This window comes from Gopherus flavomarginatus, chromosome 14, assembly GCF_025201925.1.
Source record: "Gopherus flavomarginatus isolate rGopFla2 chromosome 14, rGopFla2.mat.asm, whole genome shotgun sequence".
Classification (NCBI taxonomy): Eukaryota; Metazoa; Chordata; order Testudines; family Testudinidae; genus Gopherus; species Gopherus flavomarginatus.
This window is the reverse complement of record NC_066630.1, coordinates 5,907,199-5,931,800: the sequence shown is the minus strand read 5'-3', so window position 1 is coordinate 5,931,800 and position 24,602 is coordinate 5,907,199. Positions and strand designations below refer to the sequence as shown.

The following is a 24,602-nucleotide window of genomic DNA, read 5'->3' as shown; positions in this document are numbered from 1 at the left end:
GTGGGAAAGTTAGTGAGGATGAGATCAACCTTTCAGATCCCTAGTTGCAGATGATCTTCAGGACTGCATTACCTGGCCATAACTCAGAAATTTAAGGTTCAGGGAATGGTTAACAGCCATACATTTCTTTTTATGGTTGGGTCAAAGATTTAATTACTCTAATGTTTTGATTTTATATATATTTTATTCATATTTATATATCTATATTTTGTTCGCCTTAGGTTACAAGTTAGTAGTATGTATTGTTCTATTTTTGTAACCTTTACCTGTCTCTGCCTAACAGTAGAATGTTAATAGTTAAAGGAGTTAATACAATTTCTGACTGTTTTAAAATACCCCAGTTTTCTTAAACTCTGCCTCTGTCAATTGTAACACTGTCCAGAGCTACTGTTTTTTTCTGTTTCTCTATATCACCAGTCAAGAGCTGAGACCAAAGGGTTCTTTGGAGACCATATATTGCTGTAAATTTAATTTTCAAAGCACTTCAGTTGTGTTAACAATAACAGGCGTAATAAAGAAAATGCATGACAGTTATATTTATGGACCCGCAGGTATTGTAAACCCCCTTAAGTAACCAGCCTTTGTTTTTTGTGGTGATAGGATCCTGGGATCCCTTGTACCTTACTGTTGCTTAGTAGGTAAACTTTTTAAAATCTTCATTTATGAATGGTTACCGTGGACCATGCCAATGTGTTAAATGGCATCCCTCAGAGAACAATAAACCAAAACAGACTTTGTTTAAACAGCTTTCCTCATTGGTTGGTGAAATTTGTCTAGAAACCAGTAAATCATCTCTGTGTGCTTGTCAGCCAGTTCAAAGGCTCTCTGTGTGTAGCTAAGGCTGATGGTAACACCAGCCTTTGTACATAAACTCTGCATAAATGTCTTTTGTAATTTGGAAAATCTCTGGTTCTGACTTACATATTTGAGCTGGAAATATCAGAATGCTTAAAATGTTAACACTATGTTTTAATAAATGCTGTTTTTTGCTTTGCCTTTTTGTACTATCAATTGTCTACAACTTCATAAATTGGTTAAATATATAAGAAGTTGCTCTGGGATGATGGCTGGTGTACTTTGGCCTCTGTCTGTAAAGAACCTAATCATAAATGCTATCTTTATAAAGGCTGGCATTCTGTGATACTCTAGATGCTAGGGACCCAAAGATAATTTTCAGTGACGGAACCCTTGTTACATTTTATGAATAAAATTATAGTTTTGGATGACAGTCAGCTGTGGCCGGGGGATGAGAAATGTAGATGACAAGGCTGCTTCAAGAATCAGTTACTGCATGTCTGTCCATATGGAGCTTTTGACACCTCATCCTCCAGACATCAGCTTGTTATTTTCCTTTACTATGATGCATTCATTCTCATGATCTTTCCTCTCTGGGACTTTAGGGACCTGATTTGTTTAAAAAATTGGATTTGTGCATTGCTTTGCATCCATCCATATAGTAATGGAAATCCTCAGGTCAGGGATTTCCAAGTTCACTGGTAGTTGGGAAATCTCAAGTGCTTGTACAATTCCTGTTAGAAAGATCGCCTAGAGTAGAAGGACCCTGTGAATGAAAGCAGTATGGACCAAGATAAAAAAAAATCCAGTAATCTGCTGATCAGAAGAAGTGAAAAGATCTGTAAGAACAGATATTTTTCTTAAAGATGCACTCCGGTACCAGTGAAAGAAAAAAAGGTGTGGATAAAGAGTTAAATTTATAAAATATTTTCCTGTACATTACTTATTTGTCTGCTTGTGAGTGCAGTTCTCTGATTTGTGAATGCATATGTGAGATTGTACATGCAGAGTAGGCTCAAAGAGTCTGTCAAAACATGAGGCTCTCTAAGTTCCCCTCCGCCCATCCTATTTTCCTTACCAGTTGGAGTTTTGCTATAAATATCGCATCAGTCTATATAAGTGTGTCTAAGGATGCAAGAAGAGAAACTGCCTGTCTGAAATGTTCCAGTCTCAGTTTTTCCATAACTCATTTCCATCCATCTGAAGAAACTGATCTTGTACATTATGGGAGATGAAATGTCAGTTGGTTCCTTCTGTTTTATTTTTCTCTCCTAATTAGAAAACTAATCTGGGAAGGGGAGGAGATGTTGGTTTTAGGGGCAGCAAAAGTTCTCTTCTTTTATTGTCTGCATTCTGTATGATTGAAAGGTGATTGTCCAAGAAAAACAACAGCTAAGACTGATGGATATGAGTCATACATTTTCCCTGTTAAAAATTACCTTTGGCAGGAACCTTCCTTTGCAAAGTGTACAAGGTTCTTTTGTTGTTGTTTTTTAAAAAGTCAGAGACCAAAATATGAATACTTGAAAATAATTATATTACTTGAAAATCATTGTATTTCATGTTCATTACTTATATAAATAATATTTTGTTTGGAGGTGTCATGGATTGTTGACCTGGTAAATTGTATTTTTTTTTTCAATCCATAAATATGTATTTACCTATAGACAATGTAGATTTTTTTAAAAGAATTTTTTATTGTATTCAGAGCTCAAAAAATAGCCATGAGTATTTTCTTTCCATACTCCCTCAGCTCCCTAATCTGTCCCCAAAAGCGTGTATGCTGGCAGCACTGATAGGAAGAGTTGTCTCATTCTTTCTGTTGCTAGTTGATCTTTCTATATTAACACAGGAGTCAACATCACATTATTATTCGTCTTCACTGATGAATGTGCAGCTTCTGATAAGCTCTGTGAGTTTCTGCGCTGAATATTTAGTCTGTTTATTCTGCTTCCTTCTTAACAATGGAAGAGGAACAATTTTAATAGGGCTACCTAAAGATGATAATAAAATGTTATATTATTTTCCTCTTTCAGATCTCCTAAGGCTGGCTGTGTCCAGGATTTTCATAGAATCATAGAATTGTAGGACTGGAAGGGACCTCAAGAGGTCTTCTAGTCCAGTTCCCTGCACCCAAGGCAGGACTAAGTATTATCTAGACCATCCCTGACAGATGTTTGTCTAACCTTGTCATAAACAGATAGCTAAGGGTTAATGTCTCTCTTACCTGTAAAGGGTTAACAAACAGGGACCCCAAACACCTGACCAGAGGACCAATCAGGAGACAAGATAGTTTAAAATCTCGTGGGAGGGAAGCCTTTGTTTGTGGGTTTTGGGTTTGGCGTTGTTCTCTCTGAGTCCTGGACGGGGCTAGAGGTGTAACCAGGTTTCTGCCAATCTCCCTGCTACAGAGAGCTACAGTCTCTTATCTGTTCAGAATTGTAAGTAGAAAAGGCGGTCATAGTCTTTTAATTTGTTTTCTTTTTCATTTGCATATGTGTACTTGCTGAAAGTAGCGTAAATTGTGTTTCTGCTGAAGAAAGTTTCTTTCTATTGTTTATAAGTTGAAAGACCCTGTAACTTTTTACCATCTAAAGTGCAGAGATAAACCTGTTACTTTTTTCTTTCTTTTTTTATTAAAAGCTTTGCTTTAAGACCTGTTTAAGTGTTTTCTCCTAGTTAATGCTCAAAGAAGCTTGTGTCTGTATTGCCTGAGGGAAGGAATGGTAAAGTTCCTCTTTGTGTTAGATTCACAGAGTTGAATCAGGTAATCTCCTAGTGTTCCCAGGGCGGGAAGGAGCTGGGAAGAAAGGAGGGAGGGGGAAGGAAATGGTTTATTCCCCTTTGTTGTGAGACTCAGGGAATTTGGGTCTTGGGAACCCCAGGGAAGGTTTTTGGGGGAGACTAGAGTCGATCAGGCGCTCTACTCTAAGTCCTGATTGGTGGCAGCCTATCAGATCTAAGCTGGTAATTATGCTTAGGGAAATTCATGCTAATACCCATATTTTGGACGCTAAAGTCCAGAATTGGGAATTATATTATGACAAACCTGCTCTAAAAATCTCCAATGATGGAGATTCTAGAACTTCCCTAGGCAATTTATTCCAGTGCTTAACTACCTTGACAGTTAGGAAGTTTTTCCTAATGTCCAACCTAAACTGCCCTTCCTGCAATTTACAGTCATTACTCCTTGTCCTATCCTCAGAGCTTAAAGAGAACAATATTTCTCCCTTCTCCTTGTAATAACATTTTATATACATAAAAACTGTTATGTTCCTCCTCAGTCTTCTCTTCTTCAGACTAAACAAACCCAAGTTTTTTAATCTTTTGACCTGGTGTAGAGCTCGTTGGTAGTTTTGTAGGTATTGTGCAGACTTCTTCATATTGTCCCTCAAAACCTTGATGTGAAGGTCCTGTTCTTATCTAGATTTTGCTTTTTTTTTCTCTTGCAAGTGCAGAATTGAATTCTCTTTGAGAATAGTTCTGTAGATAGCTGTTCAGAATGCTGTGGTATTGTGATTTGTTTGTTTTAATAAAAAAGCCCTGGCATCTTGGAGGATGGAGGAGTGTTTGTAAAGGGGCTTTATTCCACAAACTGATCTATGAAGGCACACTCTTGTGCCTGTGTAGTGTCCCCTGGATTTCAGTGGAACTCCGTGCAAGGGGGCCTCTGCTGTGCAGAAATTTACAGGACTGAGGCATTGGTGTGTAACTGTTGTGTCTTAAAAAAGTCATTATGCTTGCAGATTGGTAAAGTGGTCTAAATCATAAACTCCTTTATCTCCCAAATAGGTAATTGCTTGGGCTTGAAAACATCAGCCCAGAATAAACTTCATCTGGTATAAAGTACAGCCGCATACCTCAGCAACATGCATTGCCAAGAGCACATCAGCCACGCTGATGGCTCCCCTATAGGATACTGATCCAAATTTAAGATCTCGATCAAGTTATTTTTGAGGTTCTGAATGGACAGGAACCAGGTTACCTAAAGGACTTGCCTCATCCTCCGGACATGGATTGCCCTCAACAGCTCCACTCCTCAGGAATGGTAGAATGCATTAAGAATTGTAAACTCCTTCATATTTAGGACCAATGTCAAATTCAGTAATTAATACGAGTGTCTTTGGACTAGTAGATGAAAAGTTTCTGTTTCCATGTTCTGTATCTACCACCAATATTTTCTGGCAATAGATGGGGAGCTACGTACTGTTATTCTGAAACCAGATGTAGCCTTCTCACACTGTTAAATTAGCCAGTGCCAAAGGTTTAATAAATCTGTGTCTGGATTAGTAACCCAGGGTTTAATGCTTCCAGATAGAGCCTCTTCCTAGATTTTTTTGTTTGGTTTTGGCTTTGCTGTGACCCAGTTTCCTCCCCCAAAAGACTATTGTCCCCAGCAGTTGTTGAAGCGGAGTAGCTATTTAGTTCCAAAAGAATAACTTAATACACGCAATTTGGCAGTTGCTTGCTTACAATGACTTAATTGTGGTAATTGTACATGGTGTCTGTATAAGTCTGTGTATGCACCATGATATACAGCTCTTTTTCAACAAAAGCATATTTAGTGGCCATACAAGGAGTATAGTGGCTTAAAAGCCAAATCACTGTGCTGTCGCCTCGCTACTTGTATTCCATTTGACCCATTTGGCCAAATTCATCTAGACCACTGATTTCATGGGCTTTTACTGGGGACGAATTTGGCCTCATACAGAAACACTGAATGAAGCAACCGTGAGCATGCTGTGGTGTGAATGCAGAAGAGGTAGGATAAACAAAAAATTGCAGTGTATTGGCCAAGCAAAATTCACCCCCAGTACTGAGGAGCCAACACACTATGTGGCTCTTAAATCCAATATTAATGGCTTATATCAGGGTGTTTCCTCTCCATTCATTTTTAAGTTGGCTTATGTTAACTAAACGCCATCAGGCACACTTTAAAATGCTCTTAAAAATGAATTAGTTATTTCCTTAAAAAATAGGCTTTTCCCATTTTATTTCAATTCTGAGTTCTAAGACTTTGGGGTGGGGGCGAAGAAAGCCCGAGGACTTCATAAATAGAAGCTTAATTTTACTGCATTTATCTCTATAGCTACAATTAATTATTCAGCGTATCCATTAAAAATTAAGCCTTGGTAAATGACACTTTTAAACATGCATTCAAAATTTATTGAAAATGGGGGAAGTGATGATAAAAAGAACAATGTCTAAAAGAAAAATAAAATGTCTTAAAAGAGTCTCAATCTGTCCTTAAAAACTTCAATATATAACCTGTAGTACATATAAAAAGTGGAAGAGGAGGGGAATAGAGCCGGGAAGCAATGGGAAGGAGTGGATAGAGCAGGGCAGCTTCCAGTGTTGCTAACTTTCATGATTTTATTGAGAGTCTCATGATTTTCAGTGCTTTCTTAAAACTGCAGCTGCTGGAATGACGAGATTACATGAGAATCTGAGCTTTTGTTAGATAAAAATTCTATTACATAGTCATGGAGAAATGCTTGAAAATGTGAATTGAGTGCACCATAAACACTCAGAACCCAGAAAGCAAATAAAAAGAATTTCAAATGCATTATTTAAAACAATCTCATGATTTTGGGCCAGTCTTGTGATCTTTTGAGACTTGACTCTTCTTTAACGTTTGGGGTTGGCACATAAAAGGCCCAGAACGTTCTGTACTTGTTCACAGTTCGATTAAACCCCCTCCAGAGTATGTGAGGTTCACGGCTTCAGAGCCAACAGATGGTTGTCAATCTATAATGAATCCCATTTGTTATGGGCAACAGATACAATTATACATAGATTACACACATATCCCTTGGCAGTGGGGCTAGAATGCTGTTCTTTTAGCTCATAAAACACAGACTTCCATCATGAGAGATAAAGAACAATTCCCTTAATTTACTGTTAGTTCTTGTAGTATGTGGCTTATTGTCTCTGTAGGCCAGTCATGAAAGGGGTGACATCACATGCATATGGAGACATACATATACACACACAAACATACAGTATGTAACAGCTGAAATAGATAGAATATTGCTATCAGATTGCTCATGTTATTTCTTATGTGTGATTCTAATATATGGCAGACTAAAGTTAAGAAAAATGAATAAATATCAGTGATATTTTTCAGATGTTGACCAATAAAAACAATAGAAAAAATGTGTACAGTGTTGAGAAACTAGCTAGTCTTCTCTTGCCACCCCAACAGGGGAAAACGTATGTGTGTTTTAAGCGTATCATTGAGTATAATGGAAACATTTAGTTTTGCACACCAAAACTATCCCATGCTTTTGAAAGATTTTTGTAATAGGATGATGATAATCTCTGAAACCAATTAAAATAATAAACTGCATGCCAAATAAGTTTATTTACTTTACCTTTATTCTTATATTAACCCAAAATGTTACCCTATGCATTTTTTGTTTGGATCATGGAATTCTTATCAGATTTTTTTTGCACATTAAATACACACAAACAATGGTCTAGTCCCATCAGTAACTAAAATTAGAGTCTTTTCCATTTTCTCTGTTCTGTCTCCATGTCCTAAAAAAAATAAAATAGATTTGTTAGAAGATCAGATGTCTTCTCGGTTAAGCCCATCAGCTCAGTTTACAGCAGAATGCCTTTTCCTTTGGGGGAAATATTCCATTAAAATGTTGCTTTTTATTGTACAATGGCCAGTTTACCTCACAAAATCTTCACCTTGGTAGTAATTCTCCAAAGCAGAAAGTTGAGGGCCCTTAGTAACTTTTTTGTTTACAGATTTCCTCCTGGTTATCTTGAGTTGATACATTCTTTATCACCCTAGAAGGGGTCACAGACTGTTAATAATTTCAGTGGAGCAGTCAGTCCCTTGGAATAGTATGGATGCCAAATATGTGGATTACAAGCTGTAGCATTTGATACATAGTATATAGCTCTGACGTTGGGGGTGGGGGAAAAACAAACCCAGAAACAGTCTTTCAGTTTTAGTGTAACAGTTCATTTAAATACAAAGACTTGGGTTAATGTATTATTTAAAAAAGTTTGCTTCTTTACATTCTGTTTCTCTCTGATTTTGTCTTGTAGTGTTGTCCCACAGACTACAGTTATACTGAACAATGATCGGCAGAATTCAATAGTAGCCAAGATGGTTGGGCAGGAAGAGCCATTGAGCAGAACAGCGGATTCTCTGGAAAATATCCTTAGCAAGTTAGTAGCAACAATTGCAATCCTTCCCCTACACTTCATTATTTCTTACAGGAAATCCAATAGAGGTCTGTCTACTGCAATTACAAGTGCAAAATAAGAACATCCTAGGCAACTGAGCTTGAGGAAAAAATATTCACAAAGCAGTGAAAAGGGCCAAACTGACAGCCCTGCACAGCAAAGTCCTCTATCAACAGAACAGGTACAGCGCAGTGCCTCAACTTTGAAGTGGAGGGAGCATCTCTGAGGGAGAAGGGTTAATTCAGTCTCTTTGGCCCACTGAGTCCTTAGTATCCATGCTGAGCTTTCCAAGAAGGGGGCCCATTGTGATGGGTTTTGCAATGTTGACTCTTGTCCACTTCGAACGGTACTGGGACCTACCAACTCATTAACAAAAGGACATTCAGTGGCCATCTGTAGTAACTTTTGTTGTAGCCAAGGCTGGATTTGAACTAGTTACTTGAAAATAAAGGATCTGTATAGAAAACTGTTTGAAGTAACAAGCCATGCTAATTTAACAGTTATGTAAAGAAGTTTCTTTATACTTATTGGTTACATGTTGTGTATAGACATTTCATTGATAAAATTTTCAAATAGACTTAAACAGCAAACTACCTTCTGAGTAATTAACATTAGATAGTAACTATAAAGCAAGCCAAAGAGCACTTACTTTTAAACAAATATTGACACTTACAAAAGGTTTTCATCTTCTAATGCGTTTATCTGTGAATAGTATGTACAGCTTTTCTGTGCAATTTGTATAACGTTAACACATGGACATTTATTTTAGAAAGCTAGGGTTATTGTTAAAATGTCTTTCATCTGTACAGAACATGTTTCCTTCTATAAACTTTCTTAGCTCTTTTTGGAGGCTAATGGAGTCAGTTGAGATGTCTTCAGTTCATTCATGCCATACAATTAATAGAATATACATTTTATTTAAAGCTTACTTAACTGAATAGCTAAAAGCTATGGAAGGAAATTAGTCAACCTGAGTTTTCTATAAATTGTCCTTCATCTGAACCAGAGGCAAATGGATTTATTTTTATTTCATGTCCTACAGGGAGTCATGTTTTGATGCTTTCTGAAGAAGAAACAAAATTCTTGTGTAGCTTCTTGTGTATTAATTTTTGTTAATATCAAAAGATTTTTGAGTTTTATGTTAACTTAATTTGTAGAAATATAGTATGTAATTCATTACTTGATGTCAAACACCTGCTGAATGTAAACAGTTTTAGGGTTATTCTGCTACTGCTGTCAAGGTAGCTCTTAATCTAGACCAGGGGTCAGCAACCTTTGAGAAGTGGTGTTCTGAGTCTTCATTTATTCACTCTAATTTAAGGTCTCATGTGCCAGTAATACATTTTAATGTTTTTAGAAGGTCTCTTTCTATAAGTCTATAATATATAACTAAGCTATTGTTGTATGTAAAGTAAATCAGGTTTTTTAAAATGTTTAAGAAGCTTCATTTAAAATTAAATTAAAATGCAGAGCCCCACGGACCGGTGGCCAGGACCTGGGCAGTGTGAGTGCCACTGAAAATCAGCTCGTGTGCCGCCTTCAGCACATGTGCCATAGATTGCCTACTCCTGATCTAGACAGACTAGCTTTTACAAGAAAAGTCATATAATCAGTAAGAAATCAAGTTGTTAATATTTTTTAATGCACTAGTAACTGTCTATTACATTCTTTGAGTCTGTAATCATGCTTTGCCAAAGTATGAATTCTTCTTTTCTTTCTCAGTGCTGTTCCCGGTCGTAGACAGAACACCATTGTTGTGAAAGTGCCAGGGCACGATGATAGCCACAATGAAGATGGAGAGAGTGGGTCTGAGGCCAGTGACTCAGTTTCCAACAGTGGCCAGTTAGGAAGCCAAAGTATTGGGAACAATGTTACTCTTATTACACTGAACTCTGAAGGTATGTGATCAAACTGTAAGGCTGTTTGAGCAAAATGAGCAGGGTGGAGGAATGAGCTAAAATTCTATCAGAAGCTCTTGAGATCATATCACAGTTCAATCCTTAAAGAACTATGAAAAAATGTTGAAGTGACCTATCCTATAGGAAGCATCAGATAAGAGCTAGTAACAAACCAAAATAATTCAGTTTCCTTTAACTTGCTATTCATTTTTGTAGGCGAAAGCAAATTAAGTGTATTTGTAATACTTAATAGGTATGCCCCAGAGCACAGCCCTTGATTTAACAGACTCTTTTGCATTAGCTGTATAAGAACACTTAATTTCAATGTTTTTAAATTTAAAGATTTGCAAAACGATAACGAAAAACTTTGGTCCTATCTCAAAGTTGAAATAGAGAACTAGGGAAATAACTGCATTCTCTGAGAAGCATCAAAATGTACCAGTTCATTGCCTCCTTTAACTACTTACGCCATTCCACTGATGCTGAATTCTTCTGAAAGCTAACAGTTAGTTATTTTGGAAATTCTAAACAGTTTTTTAACAGGAAATTCCTATCAAAAATGTATTGTTTATAGGATAGTCCTGTCAACAGTTTTCACAGTTTCACAGTTTTCTACAACGTCTACACAACCCAAAATCTCTGCAAAACAAAGACAGTGGAATATAGCACTTTGAAATGTGTCTTCTGTAGACAATCTGTTACGTGTTGTAAGTACATAGGGTATTAAAATAGAAAATGAATGCTAGCTGCTATATTTTATGCAATCACAAAAATGATGAAAATATAAAACAATTAGAAAGACACATGTTTTAGGTGAAAAGTGTCATGTAAGTAAAAAAAAGAAAATCACAATAAATCATAGGGTTTTTTTAATAATTGGTTTGATTAATCATGTCACTAATTTTTAAATAGAGGCCTGTAATTTGAACCTTAGACCACAGAGTCTTTTAATTAAGATAATTACCCACTAACTCTTCTTTTATTGAATTCATAAGTGAACCATTCCTTATATTTATTTCATATATGTTAGTTTGTGTTTATATTCATGCACCACAGGGGAATATATTAGTATTTGGGTGCTCAATTTATCACATCTTAATACCCGATTTTTCAGAAAATGCTGAGCATCCACCCTCTGAAAAACAGAGGTATCTTACACTGAGCACCCAAAAACTGAGGTTCTCAGAATTACTAGCCACTTTTGAAAATGTTGGCCCATGCTATTTGGGGCAGATACTGTACATCTTTTATATATACATAGGTAATGGTCGCTACCAGAAATAAATGAATAATGATTTGACTATTTCTCATGGAGAGCTTCTTGACTCTTCCAACCTCTGACATGTCTCCTGTGACGAAATCTGTGTCCAAAAAGTAGTCTGTATTGGGGGGGAAAGACAGGAGATCCAAATTTTGAAGCTCCCACATTACAAAATAGGCTGGTTGAGGATAGTAATGGCATTGCCATTTGAAAAATCAGGTCCTGTAGCAATGGGACTTGGAACACTTTATTTGTACAGTTGCTGATGTTTTTGGCTATTTATTTATTTATGTATGTGAAGAAATTGAGTTTCACTGTTCTGGTGTCTACAGAGTCAAATTCTTCTCTCAGACACATATGTTCATGTCTTATTGGCTCCCACTGTGAGGACATTTGTTCATACTTTGTGGATAAAATCATGTGGAGTTAGTCCCAAGCTGACTGCTTCGTTAGGGTCAGGGAATATCTTAAAGGACGAATGCCAAGTCATCTGTTCTCAAGTTTCAGCCAGTGTCACTCTCCGAGATACTAGATGTGTTGGGTGTACTTCAGTTTTACAGTCCATGTTCTGGACACGTGTGTTCTTCCTCAGTGGAAAAAGCTATTGAGAAGGAGGCTCAGTCAGATAAGACTGAGGTTTATATTGGTTAGCTGGGGGAAGCAACTGGAAGATATGGCACTGATGGCATTTGGCCTTCTGATTGCTGTTTTGTTGTTTGTTTTCACAATGTGGAATTCTGATTAGATCACTGGCTGCTGCTAGATGATTTGGTAGGAGCAACGGCTAGGAGTGCATTTTCCATTTACCAATGCCTAGGAGGGTTGTGACTGTTCAGCTGGACCTTGCGACTGTCAGAAGTGCCTTTGTCACTTTGAGATTAGATTAGTGCAATATGTTGCACATGGGGCTACATCTTAAATACATCCAGAAACTAAACCTGGTGCAGAATTTGGCAGCCCATTTGGTCTAAGCAGCATATGTTACAGTGAGCGTTTTACACCAGTGCTCCATGATCTGCAGTGGCTGCCATTTGGTTTCTGGGTGGAGTTTAAGGTCCTGGTTTTGACATAGAAAGCCCTGAATGGCATAGGATCTGCTTACCACTCTCCTCCATGCCACATTTGTGGCCTGCAAAGATATTAAATTTGGAGTTCCTTCAGTATAAAAGATGAGAGCTGCAGACATGGTGTTCTCAATGAGGGCCCCTTTGTATATACCTTCATTGGAGTAGGGGGCTCCAGCTAGCATGTTAAAAATAGCTGTGTGAATGTTGTGGCATCAGCAGAGGCTTGGGATAGCCACCTGATATTGGACACAGGAAGAAGAGTGAGCATGAGCTCCAGTGGCTAGACCAGCTTCCGTTGGTGCTGCTATGTCCTCTTAGCTATTAGCATGCTAGCACAAGCCCTGCTACGACAGGTCTCTCTACCTGGGCTGGGAGGCTTGCTCCCAGCTGCAATGTAGACATATGCCTTGACTTTGGAACTCATTTTCACCTCCTTCATCTACTTTTGTCTAAGCCTGTTGACCAGTAGAGTGTACTGCAAACTCTTCTTGTATTTTCCCTAGCTTCCAGAGAGCAGAGAGGACGATGAGCAAGGGGCTTTCTTGCTGTTAGATTTTAACCTGGCTGTAATTCGTTAGGATGAGTGAGGTGCAATTGGTAGAACAGTAAATTATAACAATTGTATTTCTAAATATTGTCAAGGGCCCTAGAGGATGTGCTAAACTGTTTTTTTCTGTAAAACGGAAATTGAAATAAGTAATATAAATAAATATATATTTTATTTTTAAAGGTTAATGTCACGTTAATGGGTTTGTTTTCTCCCAAAGATGGCCTTTGCAAAAGTCTAATGTAAGTCTGACTGGTTTCTGAGATGAGAATTTTGACATGCACAATGTTATCAGAAAAGACAGTTTGTGACATTGTAATCCAGATATAGTTAAATAGCTACAACAGCAAAAAAGTATTCAGTAACTCTTTCCTAAACTCTTGTCAGGTGGCACTAAAATGTTGCATGTTGCAAAGACTGTGCACTTTCTGGGAAGAGAGATCCTCTGCAATTTAAATGTCAATTATCTCATGTTTGACTGAAATTGTGCTGATTTTGCAACTACTCAGGCTTTCAAGATGGATTTAATTTTCCTGGATTTAGGGCTTTTTCCTGCAAGGGAATCTATCTACAGGGGAGGCTGATGTTGCTCAGCACCTTGCAAAAACCAGCTCCTTAATCCTCTGCTCCTTTGGAATGGCAAAATTCATCTTTTGGAACTACCCCGTTTTTATCAGCAAAATATAGACCAAATGGTTTATTTGTTAAAATTTCATACAGCTCTGTGTCAGTTATTTGTTGCAGGGACAAAGTTTCTAATACTATGAAAATATTTGTTGTAATCTGCCGTCTTTGACATGCTTGTTTGGCATAGGTTTGTACAGAGACAGACATTGGCCTTTTATGTGATTGTTGTATATGTAAATGTAGATGAAACAGCTAATCCATTAATGTCTCATATCCAATTTACCTTGGACCTTTGGTAGAATCATCCATTAAAAATCTCTCTGAGATTTATGAATGCTTTGAGAAATGGATTAGCAATCCCTCTCTTCCTGGTCCCTCCTTCACTCCAAGATTAGAGAAAGCTTTGCTCAGCTGTAGAGAATACTAAGGAAACGAGTTTACCATATGTCACAGAAATTAAATGATTAATAAGAAAAGTTCTGCAGAATGATAGATCTGTCTTGCAGATTCATTTTCTTTACTGATAAAAGCCAGAAGTTGCAGTTTACTCTTGTATTTTGCGAAGAGCAGAATTTTGAATGGCTAAAGTTGTTCAGAGAAATCTTGAATGATCATAAAAATTTGTACAATTTCTTGAGAGGCCAAAATGGCACAGAATAAGTAAGCCTATTTAGTGGCAACAAAAATTATCTAGTCCTATCTACTTTACAAAAATAATCATGTTTAAACAGATTTGTGAAATGTTATGGTTTCTGTCAAAGGATAGTCCTGATCCTGTAAAGGGATTCATGTGGACTGACTAAATGGTCATTGCCCATTTAGATGCCATTGCAGGAGCAGCACCCATATAATAACATTTATATTACTTGTCAGTATATACAAAAACTGTGCTATGACCATGTTGAAGAGCCATGTTTTAACTCTTGTAGATTACTAGACTAAAACATAGTTTTCCAATATGATTGTAACATGCAGGGCCGGTGCAAGGATGTTTCGCGCCCTAGGCGAAACTTCCAGCTTGTGCCCTCCTTCCCCCTGTGCCCCCGCCCTGAGGCACCCCCCCCCGCTCTAGCTCACCCATGCTTCTTGCACGAGTACCCCGAGCATGCCGTGGCTGCTTCACTTCTCCCGCCTCCCAGGCTTGCGGTGCCAATCAGCTTAGGCGCCGCAAGCCTGGTAGGCGAGAGAAATGAAGCGGCCACGACGTGCTCGGGGAGGTGGCGGGGCAGGGGTGAGCTGGAGCGGGGAGTTCCCCTGCGTGCCGCCCCCCCCTTTGCTGCAGGTGGCCCTCCCCCCGCTTCCCTGTCCCAGTTCCCTCCGCCTAAATGTTGGCGGCGATCAGGGTGGCCGAAGATCCATCCGACACGATCGCTGCCGAAGAAAATGGCACCCCCCAAATGCCAGTGCCCTAAGCGACCGCCTAGGTTCTCTAAATGGTTGCACCGGCCCTGGTAACATGTTTTTTTCTATCCACAGAGGCAAGAATAAACCATGTTAAACATAGTTTGGCCACAACTGGCTTTGAATATGGTAATTTATGTTGTGATAGTGTGGATAAGGCCAAAATTATGTCAAGACATACCACAGGCTTTCAAGACATATCACACGATAATCCTTTCTGGGGGATGTTACTGTGCCTCATTCCTTGTAGCTTGTGATGCTTCATAAACTAACCTGGAAATTATTTCAATTCAGTATATCTAGAGACTAAGCACTACGGACCGGATGCTTGTAAGGTGCTGAATGCTTCCTCAGAGGCAAGGGGATTTAGCACCTTGAAGAATCAGGTTCATAGTATTGAATAACCACATATTTAGGTGTTTGTTCGCTGTTTACATAGGCCATTTTCCCCTACCCAATAGTCTTGTTCAGTCTTAGCAACACAGTTTGTGCTCCATATCTGAAAAATCCAGGTACTACTAGAGGTGCACTGAATCAAACCCCCAGATTCAAGAAGCTCCAAATCATGAATTTTGTAGCTTGTTTTTATTAATAGTTATTCAAAATAGTTTTGTATGTGAGGTAAGGGATAGTCTTTGTTTCTTAATAAAACAGTCTGCTTTAAAAAAACTCATAAAAACCTAAGGTATTTACCCATATTATAAATACAAATTATTGCCTGCAGAATTTCAGTTTTAAATATTTTGCAGTAATTTATATGAAAAAAAGCATTTGAAAGTGACACGGTTTTAATTTTTAAATGTTAAATTTCACCGCCTTAAAATGGGGCTCACAGTGGAAATACTGACGACTTAGTGAAATACAAATGGAACTGTAGTAATAAAACTGGTGCATATGAAGTAATCATGCTGTATTGAAGATAAAGCTCAACAACATGTGTTTTTTGGAGAACAATATTGGTCAAGAAATTCCCAGTGTGAGTCCGCATTAAACAGGCTGAAAGGCTTATTTTAAATAATAACCATTACTTTCTCATATTCTTACATTAATCCCATATTTTTTGACATAGAAAATAGCATGTGCATCCTTAATTAGTCCACTAAGAAATAAGTCTTTATACTGAACTCGTATTTTACCCCTCAGCTATTAATAACACTGTCAGCAGAGATTAACCTATTGTCATTTTGAGTGTAGGCTTAATAAAGTGTGTGTCTTGTACAGTATATAACATCTTAGTTACAGCCTGAGTTTATCTCTTGGGAGATCAGAGAAGCGTGGTGTGTGAGGACTGGTTGTGTGAAGTGTAGTACAAGGACATGGTGAAGCATTTTAGATTAAAAACCATGTGTCTGAGGGTGGGGGATCAAGTAATGTTGATGCAAGTTGAAAACCTTTATTCCAGAGGGTCTCTTTTGAAGAGACTACCTCTTCCAGAAATAATATTGTAAAAATAAACGACACTGGTTTCTAAGTGATTAAATGGTGCTTTGCTTTGGGCCTTCTGTTTCTGGGGTTCTGGGTTTAAGCCTTCACTTGATTCCTAAGTGAAAATAAGTTTGTGCTCACCTTAGTCCACATCAGAAAATCCCCCATTCAGTTAAAGCTGCTAGCAATATTTTTTTTTCTTAAAGATGAGACTAGTTGAATGTGTGCCATTAATTCAAACTTCTTAAGACTTTAATGAGGGTACAACACCTACCTTTTAAAGTTTAACATCCAGGTATTCTTTTTTAAGATATATTTTGACTTTTGTGTCTCTGGGTCTTCTCTTGTCTTGGTTATTATTTTGAATAAAAATCCCCAATTAACTCACTGCCTTTACATAAAATATTTCTGTTTATCAAACTGAGGAGACAGCTACTGGATTTAGCTGACATGGTTTATCTGAACAGAATATAATTTTTTCCCCAATATTTAATCACTTCCAAAGCAAATTAAGCTAAACTGAATTAAGATCACTAGAATTCTAAATGAGTGTGTCCACACAAGCGACAGTTTAACTAATCCACGTTAAATTCTCATTTTTAATTCATTTGGATTAATTTTCCTGAGTGTCCCTGTATAGCCAAGCCCTAATATACCAGTGAAAACAAGAAACCAAAGTTATGCAAATTTTAAAGCATTGATTACATGTATCTATAAGAAGACAAAATAAATAATATCAACAATTACTTCATTGGACTAAATGCCAAGAATCATAGCTAAATCTCCAGTGGAATACCAAAAACGTGTGATTGAAAGCTACCTGTCTTTTATCCAGCCTTCTGAAGTTAAATCTTTTACAATCTTTTTATATATTATTTTACACTCCAGGGGGAGCTCTGTGTCAAGTGAACTCAACCAAAGCTTTTTTGATTGCATCTAGTTTAATTTACAGACTTTTAAAAAAGAAATTTAAATGTTTCATAATGTTTGATGAATTAATATTTGTAGTTGATTATAGACCTAAGAAGGGAACTGAAATATAAACTCTTTTTCTGTGTGGGATTTTCTTATTCTTTACATAATTTGCCTGTAAAATTGTACATACATTTTATTGAACGTCCCACTCTGGTTAAAATAGATTGAAGTCTTTCTAGGTGATATAGGTTAAAACTTCCAGAAATGTTGAACTAACTTGAACCTAAATCTCATTTTCAAAACAGAGTTAGGCACTTAAAGGCTTATGTTTCATTGACAGTTAATGGAAGTAAGGCTCCTGAGTGCCTAAAGTCACTTTTGAAAATGGAATTTAGGCTCCTAAAATCAACTAGGTGCTTTTGAAAATGTTACTTATAGACTGAAAGATGTGTGTTAAACACTCTTTAGATCCATGATAGAGTTTGTTGTTATCCTATCGTTGTTGAATGTGTGCTCAGGGTAACACCGAGCAATATTTGGAGGAATCGTTGGATTAGAATTGGCTAAACTGCTGGCTCTTTTGTGACTGTTTCGATTTACATTACAGTTATGATGAGAAAAATGAACTGTTTTAGTCTTTTGCTGTATGCATTTCTAGTTGTCAAGGTCATAAATATGAAGATTTTATCTTGTGGTGGAAGCACATCAATGGAGTGTCCATCTGCAGTGAAGTGTTTTCATATGAGTGACAAGGTGATAGGTTGAATATTTGTCAAATGTAGCATTAAATGTTCTTATAAATCCATTTTTTCCCTCTGAAGTATGGCTTTTAGATATTTGATGAGTTACCCGAATGTTTCCATGTGCACACTGTTCCCATCTGCTTCAGAAGTCTTTTGGATAACAGTCATTCTCTGAATAGATAGACATTCTTGTTTCAGTACAAATGCTTACTTAAAAAAAACATTCTTATGAGTTATAGCATGACCTGTCAAGTATTAAACAAAACATTTTGCCATGCCAGCATTTATCAATTTGAACAGAGACTCGTCTTCTCAAAAGTTTTGGTGGATAAAAACAGAGTTAACATTCATGAAAAGCAATGTTTTTTTTTTCTTCGTTTTTTTTTCCGCTTTCTCATCAGGCATTTTACATTTTTCTTACTCTAGAGGAAACTTGAGTTTAAGACTGTCCATAGAGATCTTTTTCTTTTCATTGTTCTTAATTAAAAGTAACTTTTTTTGACAGTGCAGATTTTTTTAAAGTGTATTTTATTTTATTTTTTAAAGATGAAAGATGGTTAAGGGGGAGAGATTTTATGACCAGGATTAATTTGAGGTTGACATTAGTGATAGATAGATGTGCCTTTGTTCTCTGTTTTGTTTAGCAGTCCGATATTATTGTTGCATTAACATTTTCTTAATGTTGTTTTGGTGGGCAGCATATTCTCAACCTTTATTCGACTGTTGCAGCTTTTTTGTCTGAGAACTATTTTTAGTTAAAGTTTATAAAAATATAAATCAATAATTCTGAAAATTCTCATTTAAGATTCTGGCACCCACTTTACGCTGTCCCCATTTATCTTCTAACAATGGGTCAGAGACCCTCACCGACTGCTATTTATGGCCTGGTTGTGTATAGTAATTCCAACAATATATATATTTTAGGTATATGGTGCATTTACCCACACTTGGTCTTTTAGCTTCTATTAGGTATGGGATGGATGTGTGTCTGTTATATTTTGGGAAGGTGTTGGGGGGAGAAAAAAGGAAGAATCATTGATATAGGCTATCTTCTGGAAAGGCCCCGAAAGCATGGAATAAGTTACACTTTCTCTTTCTGAGCTTGTGTATCTTGACTACAGCTGTGTGAATAACTGATATTTTTGACTGGCTGATAGTTCTGAGTAATCAGAAAAAAACTGGTTTGGGTTGAACCAAAACTGAAGATTTTCAGAGTTTTTGGCAAATTGAAAAAGTCAGGAAAAATTTGTTGGGGGTATTTTTAATAAAAGCAAAGGCACTTTCTGAAAGAGAGAGTATTAAAGGCACAACCTCAGATTATCCTGATGTGAAGGAAATATAGGAAGGTCCTCTCACGTATCAGTAACTAGTTAATATAGGAAGAATATAAACCGACCATTTATTCCTAGCCTTTGTACTGTGTATACTTCCTTTTGTTTGTTTTAAACCTGATGCTTATGAATTTCATTGTGTGACCCCTTGTTCTTGTGTTGTATGAAGGGGTAAATAACACTTCCTTATTCACTTTCTCCACACCAGTCATGATTTTATAGACCTCTATAATATTCCCCTTTAGTCATCTCTTTTCCAAGGTGAACAGTTCCAGTCTTTTTAATCTCTCCTCATATGGAAGCAGTTCCATACCCTTACTCATTTTTGACCAGAATGACCGGAACTACATGCAAGATTCAAGGTGTGGGCATGCCATGGATTTATATAGTGGGATTATCATTATTATTTATCCCTTTCCTGATGATTCCTAACATTCTGTTAGCTTTTTTTGACTGCTGCAGCACATGTCTATCAGGGATAGATTTGGTCCTGCCATGAGGGCAGAGGACTGGACTCAACCTTTCGAGGTCTCTTCCAGTCCTAGAATCTATGAATCAAGTGGATGTTTCCAGAGAACTGTCCACAATGATACCAAGAGCTCTTTCTTGAGTGGTAACAGCCATCGTTTTGGATGTATAATTGAGATTGTTTTCCAATATGCATTACTTAGCATTTATAATTTCATCTACCATTTTGTTGCTCAGTCACCCAGTTTTGTGAGATCCCTTTGTAACTCTTCACAGTCTGTTTTGAACTTAACTATTTTGAGTAATTTTTTTTATCATCTCCAAACTTAGCAGCCTCACTTTCCACCTGTTTTTCCAGATCATTTATGAATATACTGAACAGCACTGGTCCCAGTACAGGTCCCTGGGGGACACTACAATTTACCTCTCTCCATTCTGGAAACCGACCATTTATTCCTAGCCTTTGTTTCCTGTCTTTTAACTAGTTACTGATACGTAAGAGGACCTTCCCTTTTGTCCCGTGACTGCTTACTTTGTTTAAGAGCCTTTGGTGAAGGACCTTGAAGTCCAGGTATGCTATATACACTGGATCACCCTTGTCCCCATGTTTTTGACCTCCTTCAAAGAATTCTAATAGTTTGGTGAGGCAAGATTTCCCTTTACAAAGGTTGTGCTGACTCTTCGCCAACAAATAGATTACATTCCACAATTAGTAGTTCTGCAATTTCATATTTGAGTACCTTCAGAACTGCTAGAGAAATACCATCTGGTCTTGGTGACTTATTACTGTTTAATTTACCAGTTTTTTCCCAAACCTCCTCTTTTGACCCCTCAATCTGGGACAGATACTGGAACAAAGTATTAAACAATCTGTTTGTAAGCACCTAGAGGATACTAGGGTTATGAAGAATATCCATCATGAATTTGTCAAAAACAAATTATGCTAAATGAGCCTAATTTCCTTTTTAACTGGGTTAAAGGTCTAGTGATTTTGGGTTGAGAGGAGGAAGTAGTAGACAAGATATATCTTGATTTTGGTAAGGCTTTTGACACAGTTCCACATGATATTAGGGTGACCAGGTGTCCCGATTTTATAGGGACAGTCCCGATTTTGGGGTCTTTTTCTTATATAGGCTCCTATTACCCCACACTTCCTGTCCTGATTTTCACACTTGCTGTCTGGTCACCCTACATGACATTCACATAAGCAAACTAGGGAAATGTGATCGAGGTGAAATTACCTTAATGTGTGTGCACAATTGGTTGAAAAACCATACTGAAAGAGTAGTTATCAATGGTTCGCTGTCAAACTGGGAGGATGTATAGGGCAGGGGTCTGTGCAAGGGTCTGTCTTTGGTCCAGTAGTAGTCAATATTTTCATTAATGACCTGGATAATGGAGTGGGGAGTGTGCTTATAAAAGTTGCAGATGACAACAAGCTGGGAGGGATTGCAAGCAACTTGGAAGATGGGATTATAATTCAAAATGGCTTTGATAAATTGAAGAATTGATTTGAAATAAACAAGATGAAATTCAATAAAACCGATAAAAGGTTTAGAAAACCTGATCTATGAGAAAAGGTTAAGAAAACCAGGCATGTTTAATCTTGAGAAAAGAAAACTGAGGGGGGACCTGATAGGTCTTTGGATACAATAAGAGTTGTTATAAAGAGGGCTGCGACAATTATTTTCCATGTCCACTGAAGATAGGACAAGAAGTAATGGGCTTAATCTGCAGCAAGGGAGATTTGGGGTAGATATGAGGAAAAAATTTCTAAACATAATAAAGATAATTGAGTTCTGAAATACGTTTCCAAGGAAGATTATAGAATCCCCCTCACTGGAGGTTTTTAAAAACTAGTTGGACAAATGCCTGTCAGGGTTGATGATCTAGGTTTACTTGGTTGTGCCTCCATCCAGGGGGCTGGATTTGATGACCTCTCAAAGTCCCTTCCAGCCCTACCTTTCTATGATTTCTATAATTCTATGAAATGAAGGGCTCGTTTCACAAAAATGGGGAGATGGTGGTGCCTTTCTTATTACCTTTTATCTAATGGTTAAGGCACTCACCTGGGATGTGGGAGACTGGAACCCATGGGTCACCTTCTCCCAGGTGAGTGCCCTACCAACCAAGCTATAGAGTCTGTTTCACTTTCTCTGGCCCAGTGACTATTAAAATATTTGGTACAACGTGGAACGGCTTCAACGGGAGAGATTGGGAGGGATATACCCCAGAATACCCGTAACCGAGTGTTAGGACATTCACACGAGAGCGGGGAGACCTACGTTCAAGTGCCTCTAGTGTTTTCACAACAAATTTGCTGGTGGCCGCTGTGACAGTTTTTCCAAAAAACTTAATTAACTTTAGGAAAAGCAGATAAATATGTACATATACATGTCCAAATCATTATAATTTATTTATTTAGGGCTTTTTTTGTAGATTCGATAACAACAATAATGTACAGTTTTCTCTGTTCTTTACTGGACCTAAACTGAATAGAAACACAAATAAGGTGCTTTGTATGTTCTTGTCTTTTTTTGGTGGTGGTGGTTTTTTGGTTGTTTATAGAATTGCTAGCTAGTAAGTCTGCTTCTGTGAAAAGGGATATTTATATGATTGTTAATATTACTTTTCACAGCTGCAGACTTGTTAGCTAGCTTGGAGACAATGAAAAGTGATATTAACAAACATACAAATATCACTTTTCCCCCCAGACTTACTCAGCCATGACAAGCCGGGGAACAGATTAAGCCTTGGATGGGGAGGTGGGTAGGGAGGCATCGGACGCCAGGGGCGAAGGAGTGGATGGGTCAGGGGCCGAAGGAGGCAGCAGAGGCCACGGGCGATCAGGTGGGTGGTGAGCCTGAAGCCCAGTGCCTGGAGCCTGATGCCTTGCAGCTGGAGCTTGCTGCCCGCCACCCCAGGGCTGAAGTCTGAAGCCTGAACTCCACCACCCATGGGAAGGTGGGGAATTCACACTAGCTGTCTGCTCCTCCAGTGTTTGTGGCTCCAGAGTAGGGTAGGACCCAACCCCTCCTTTCAGCCCCAGGGGAGGAGCCACTGCTTTGCCCCCTCCCCAATCACCACCCAGGAGGCTGTGGCCACAAGAAAACCCTCTGATGGCCACATTTGAGAAATGCTGCTCTAGAAGCAGGGATTTAAATCTGGATTTCCCAGATCCCATGTCAGTGCACTCACCACGGGCTAAAGGTTATAAGGGGACTATTGCCAACACCCGCTCCTCCAGTGGTGCCTACTCCTCCAGTGGTGCCTAAATCCTCTTTTGAATCTAACCAGAAAGATCAAAATGTTTTTGCTTTGATAATCTTGAAATGGTTCATTTTGACACTTTGGAATTTTATTTTTTTTCATTTTGACTGAAGCCATTTGTGGAAATTGACACACATTCGCCAGATGTTTTAGTCAACCTGAATCTACATTTTTTGTCAAAACACTTTTTGTCCAAAACATTTGCCCAGCTTTAATCTTGACTTCTTGACTTGATGTTGGAGGTGCAAATAGGGCCTGTGAACCTACTGTACTTAAGAATATGCTTAACATTAAGCATATGAATAGTTCCCTTGAAGTCACTGGGACTACTTGTTTTTAAAGTTATGTGCTCAAGAGCTTTGCTGAACAGGGGCCTTAACCCTGAAGTAAGGTTTTCATTATACTCATGTCAGTCCCAGCTCCGAAGAGCTTACAGTCTGTACCTAATAGAAGGCTGAGAATGGTGTCCAGGATTTCAGTGCCAGTACAAACATAACCATAGCAGCATGAAGTTTAGTTTTTAAATTCTCAATGTAAAGACCGAAGCAAACTGCTGGATCTGTTCCCTCCACCGCTCCAAATTTTGTGGTGCTCTGGATGCAGATATTGTGCTTTACGCCTATCTCTATTGAAAAGATAATTACTTTATTTTAATTGTGGATTTGTACATTTTCATGGTTTGTAGCAGCAGTCACGACCTCTGGGTCAGGGATTTCCTGGCAGTTAAAGACTAGCTGTAAATGGGCCCAAAGCAAAATTAAAGCAGACTTGGATTCTTCACTGTAGCTGATCATTAGCTGACAGAACGTCTGGCTTGAAGGTTATTATTGCTTAATTATTTTCTACTTACCTCTTTGTATGCTTGCACAAGTCTGTTACCACACCTTGGTCAGAAGGTCTCTTTTCCTACACTTCGTAAATCAGTCACATTCCATTTATTGTTATTGGGTCATGTCTGGGCTGCATTAATTCCCTCAGGACTTTTATGCCTATCATGGGTCTTTTTCTTTTGCTCATGTGTTGTTTTCACTACTAGATACATGGTTTATTCATTGATACATCCTACCCTTTGAACTGTCTTTACATTCATCAGTATGTAGCTCTCTCCTTATTACTTTCCTTGTTCAGAATCCCTGAAATAGCAATTTAAGATGACTATCGAATGGGGATGGCATATCATAGAACAGAGGTTCTCAGACTTTTGTACTGGTGACCCCTTTCACACAGCAAGCCTCTGAGTGTGACCCACCCCCCATACATTAAAAACACTTTTAAATGTATTTAACACTATTATAAATGCTGGAGGCAAAGTGGGGTTTGGGGTGGAGGCTGACAGCTTGCGACCCTCTATGTAATAACCTCACGACCCCCTTAGGGGTCCCAACCCCCAGTTTGAGAATCCCTGTCATAAAACATCAGCAAGTCCTGCTTGACAATCTAGTTTTTCCAAGTCCTCCTGTTGCGTTTTGTAACATATTTTCTGTTTCTAGTTATATGGTCATATCAACCCTGCACTTGTCACTGGGTTTCAGACTAGCAAATTATATGATGGAAAGAGAGGTCTTGTCATGTAACTAAGCAATGGGCTTATTCTGAGCTGTTCTGCCATTCTCTTTGGTGCTTTTCAGCTATTTTCTTTCTTGCCCTT

At 38.1% G+C, this 24,602-nt stretch overlaps 1 protein-coding gene and 1 long non-coding RNA gene across 2 annotated transcripts in view; one reads left to right on the top strand and one right to left on the bottom strand.

The window, feature by feature from the left end:
• BANP (BTG3 associated nuclear protein) overlaps positions 1-24,602 on the top strand; it is a 262,228-nt gene that overhangs the window by 50,433 nt on the left and 187,193 nt on the right. The window contains exons 5-6 of the mRNA XM_050922613.1: positions 7,861-7,983; positions 9,724-9,899. Coding sequence (XP_050778570.1) covers positions 7,861-7,983; positions 9,724-9,899 — 299 coding nt within the window. The remainder of the gene's footprint in view (positions 1-7,860; positions 7,984-9,723; positions 9,900-24,602) is intronic.
• LOC127034119 (uncharacterized) overlaps positions 1-24,602 on the bottom strand; it is a 199,757-nt gene that overhangs the window by 104,288 nt on the left and 70,867 nt on the right. The gene's annotated exons all lie outside the window — the stretch shown is intronic.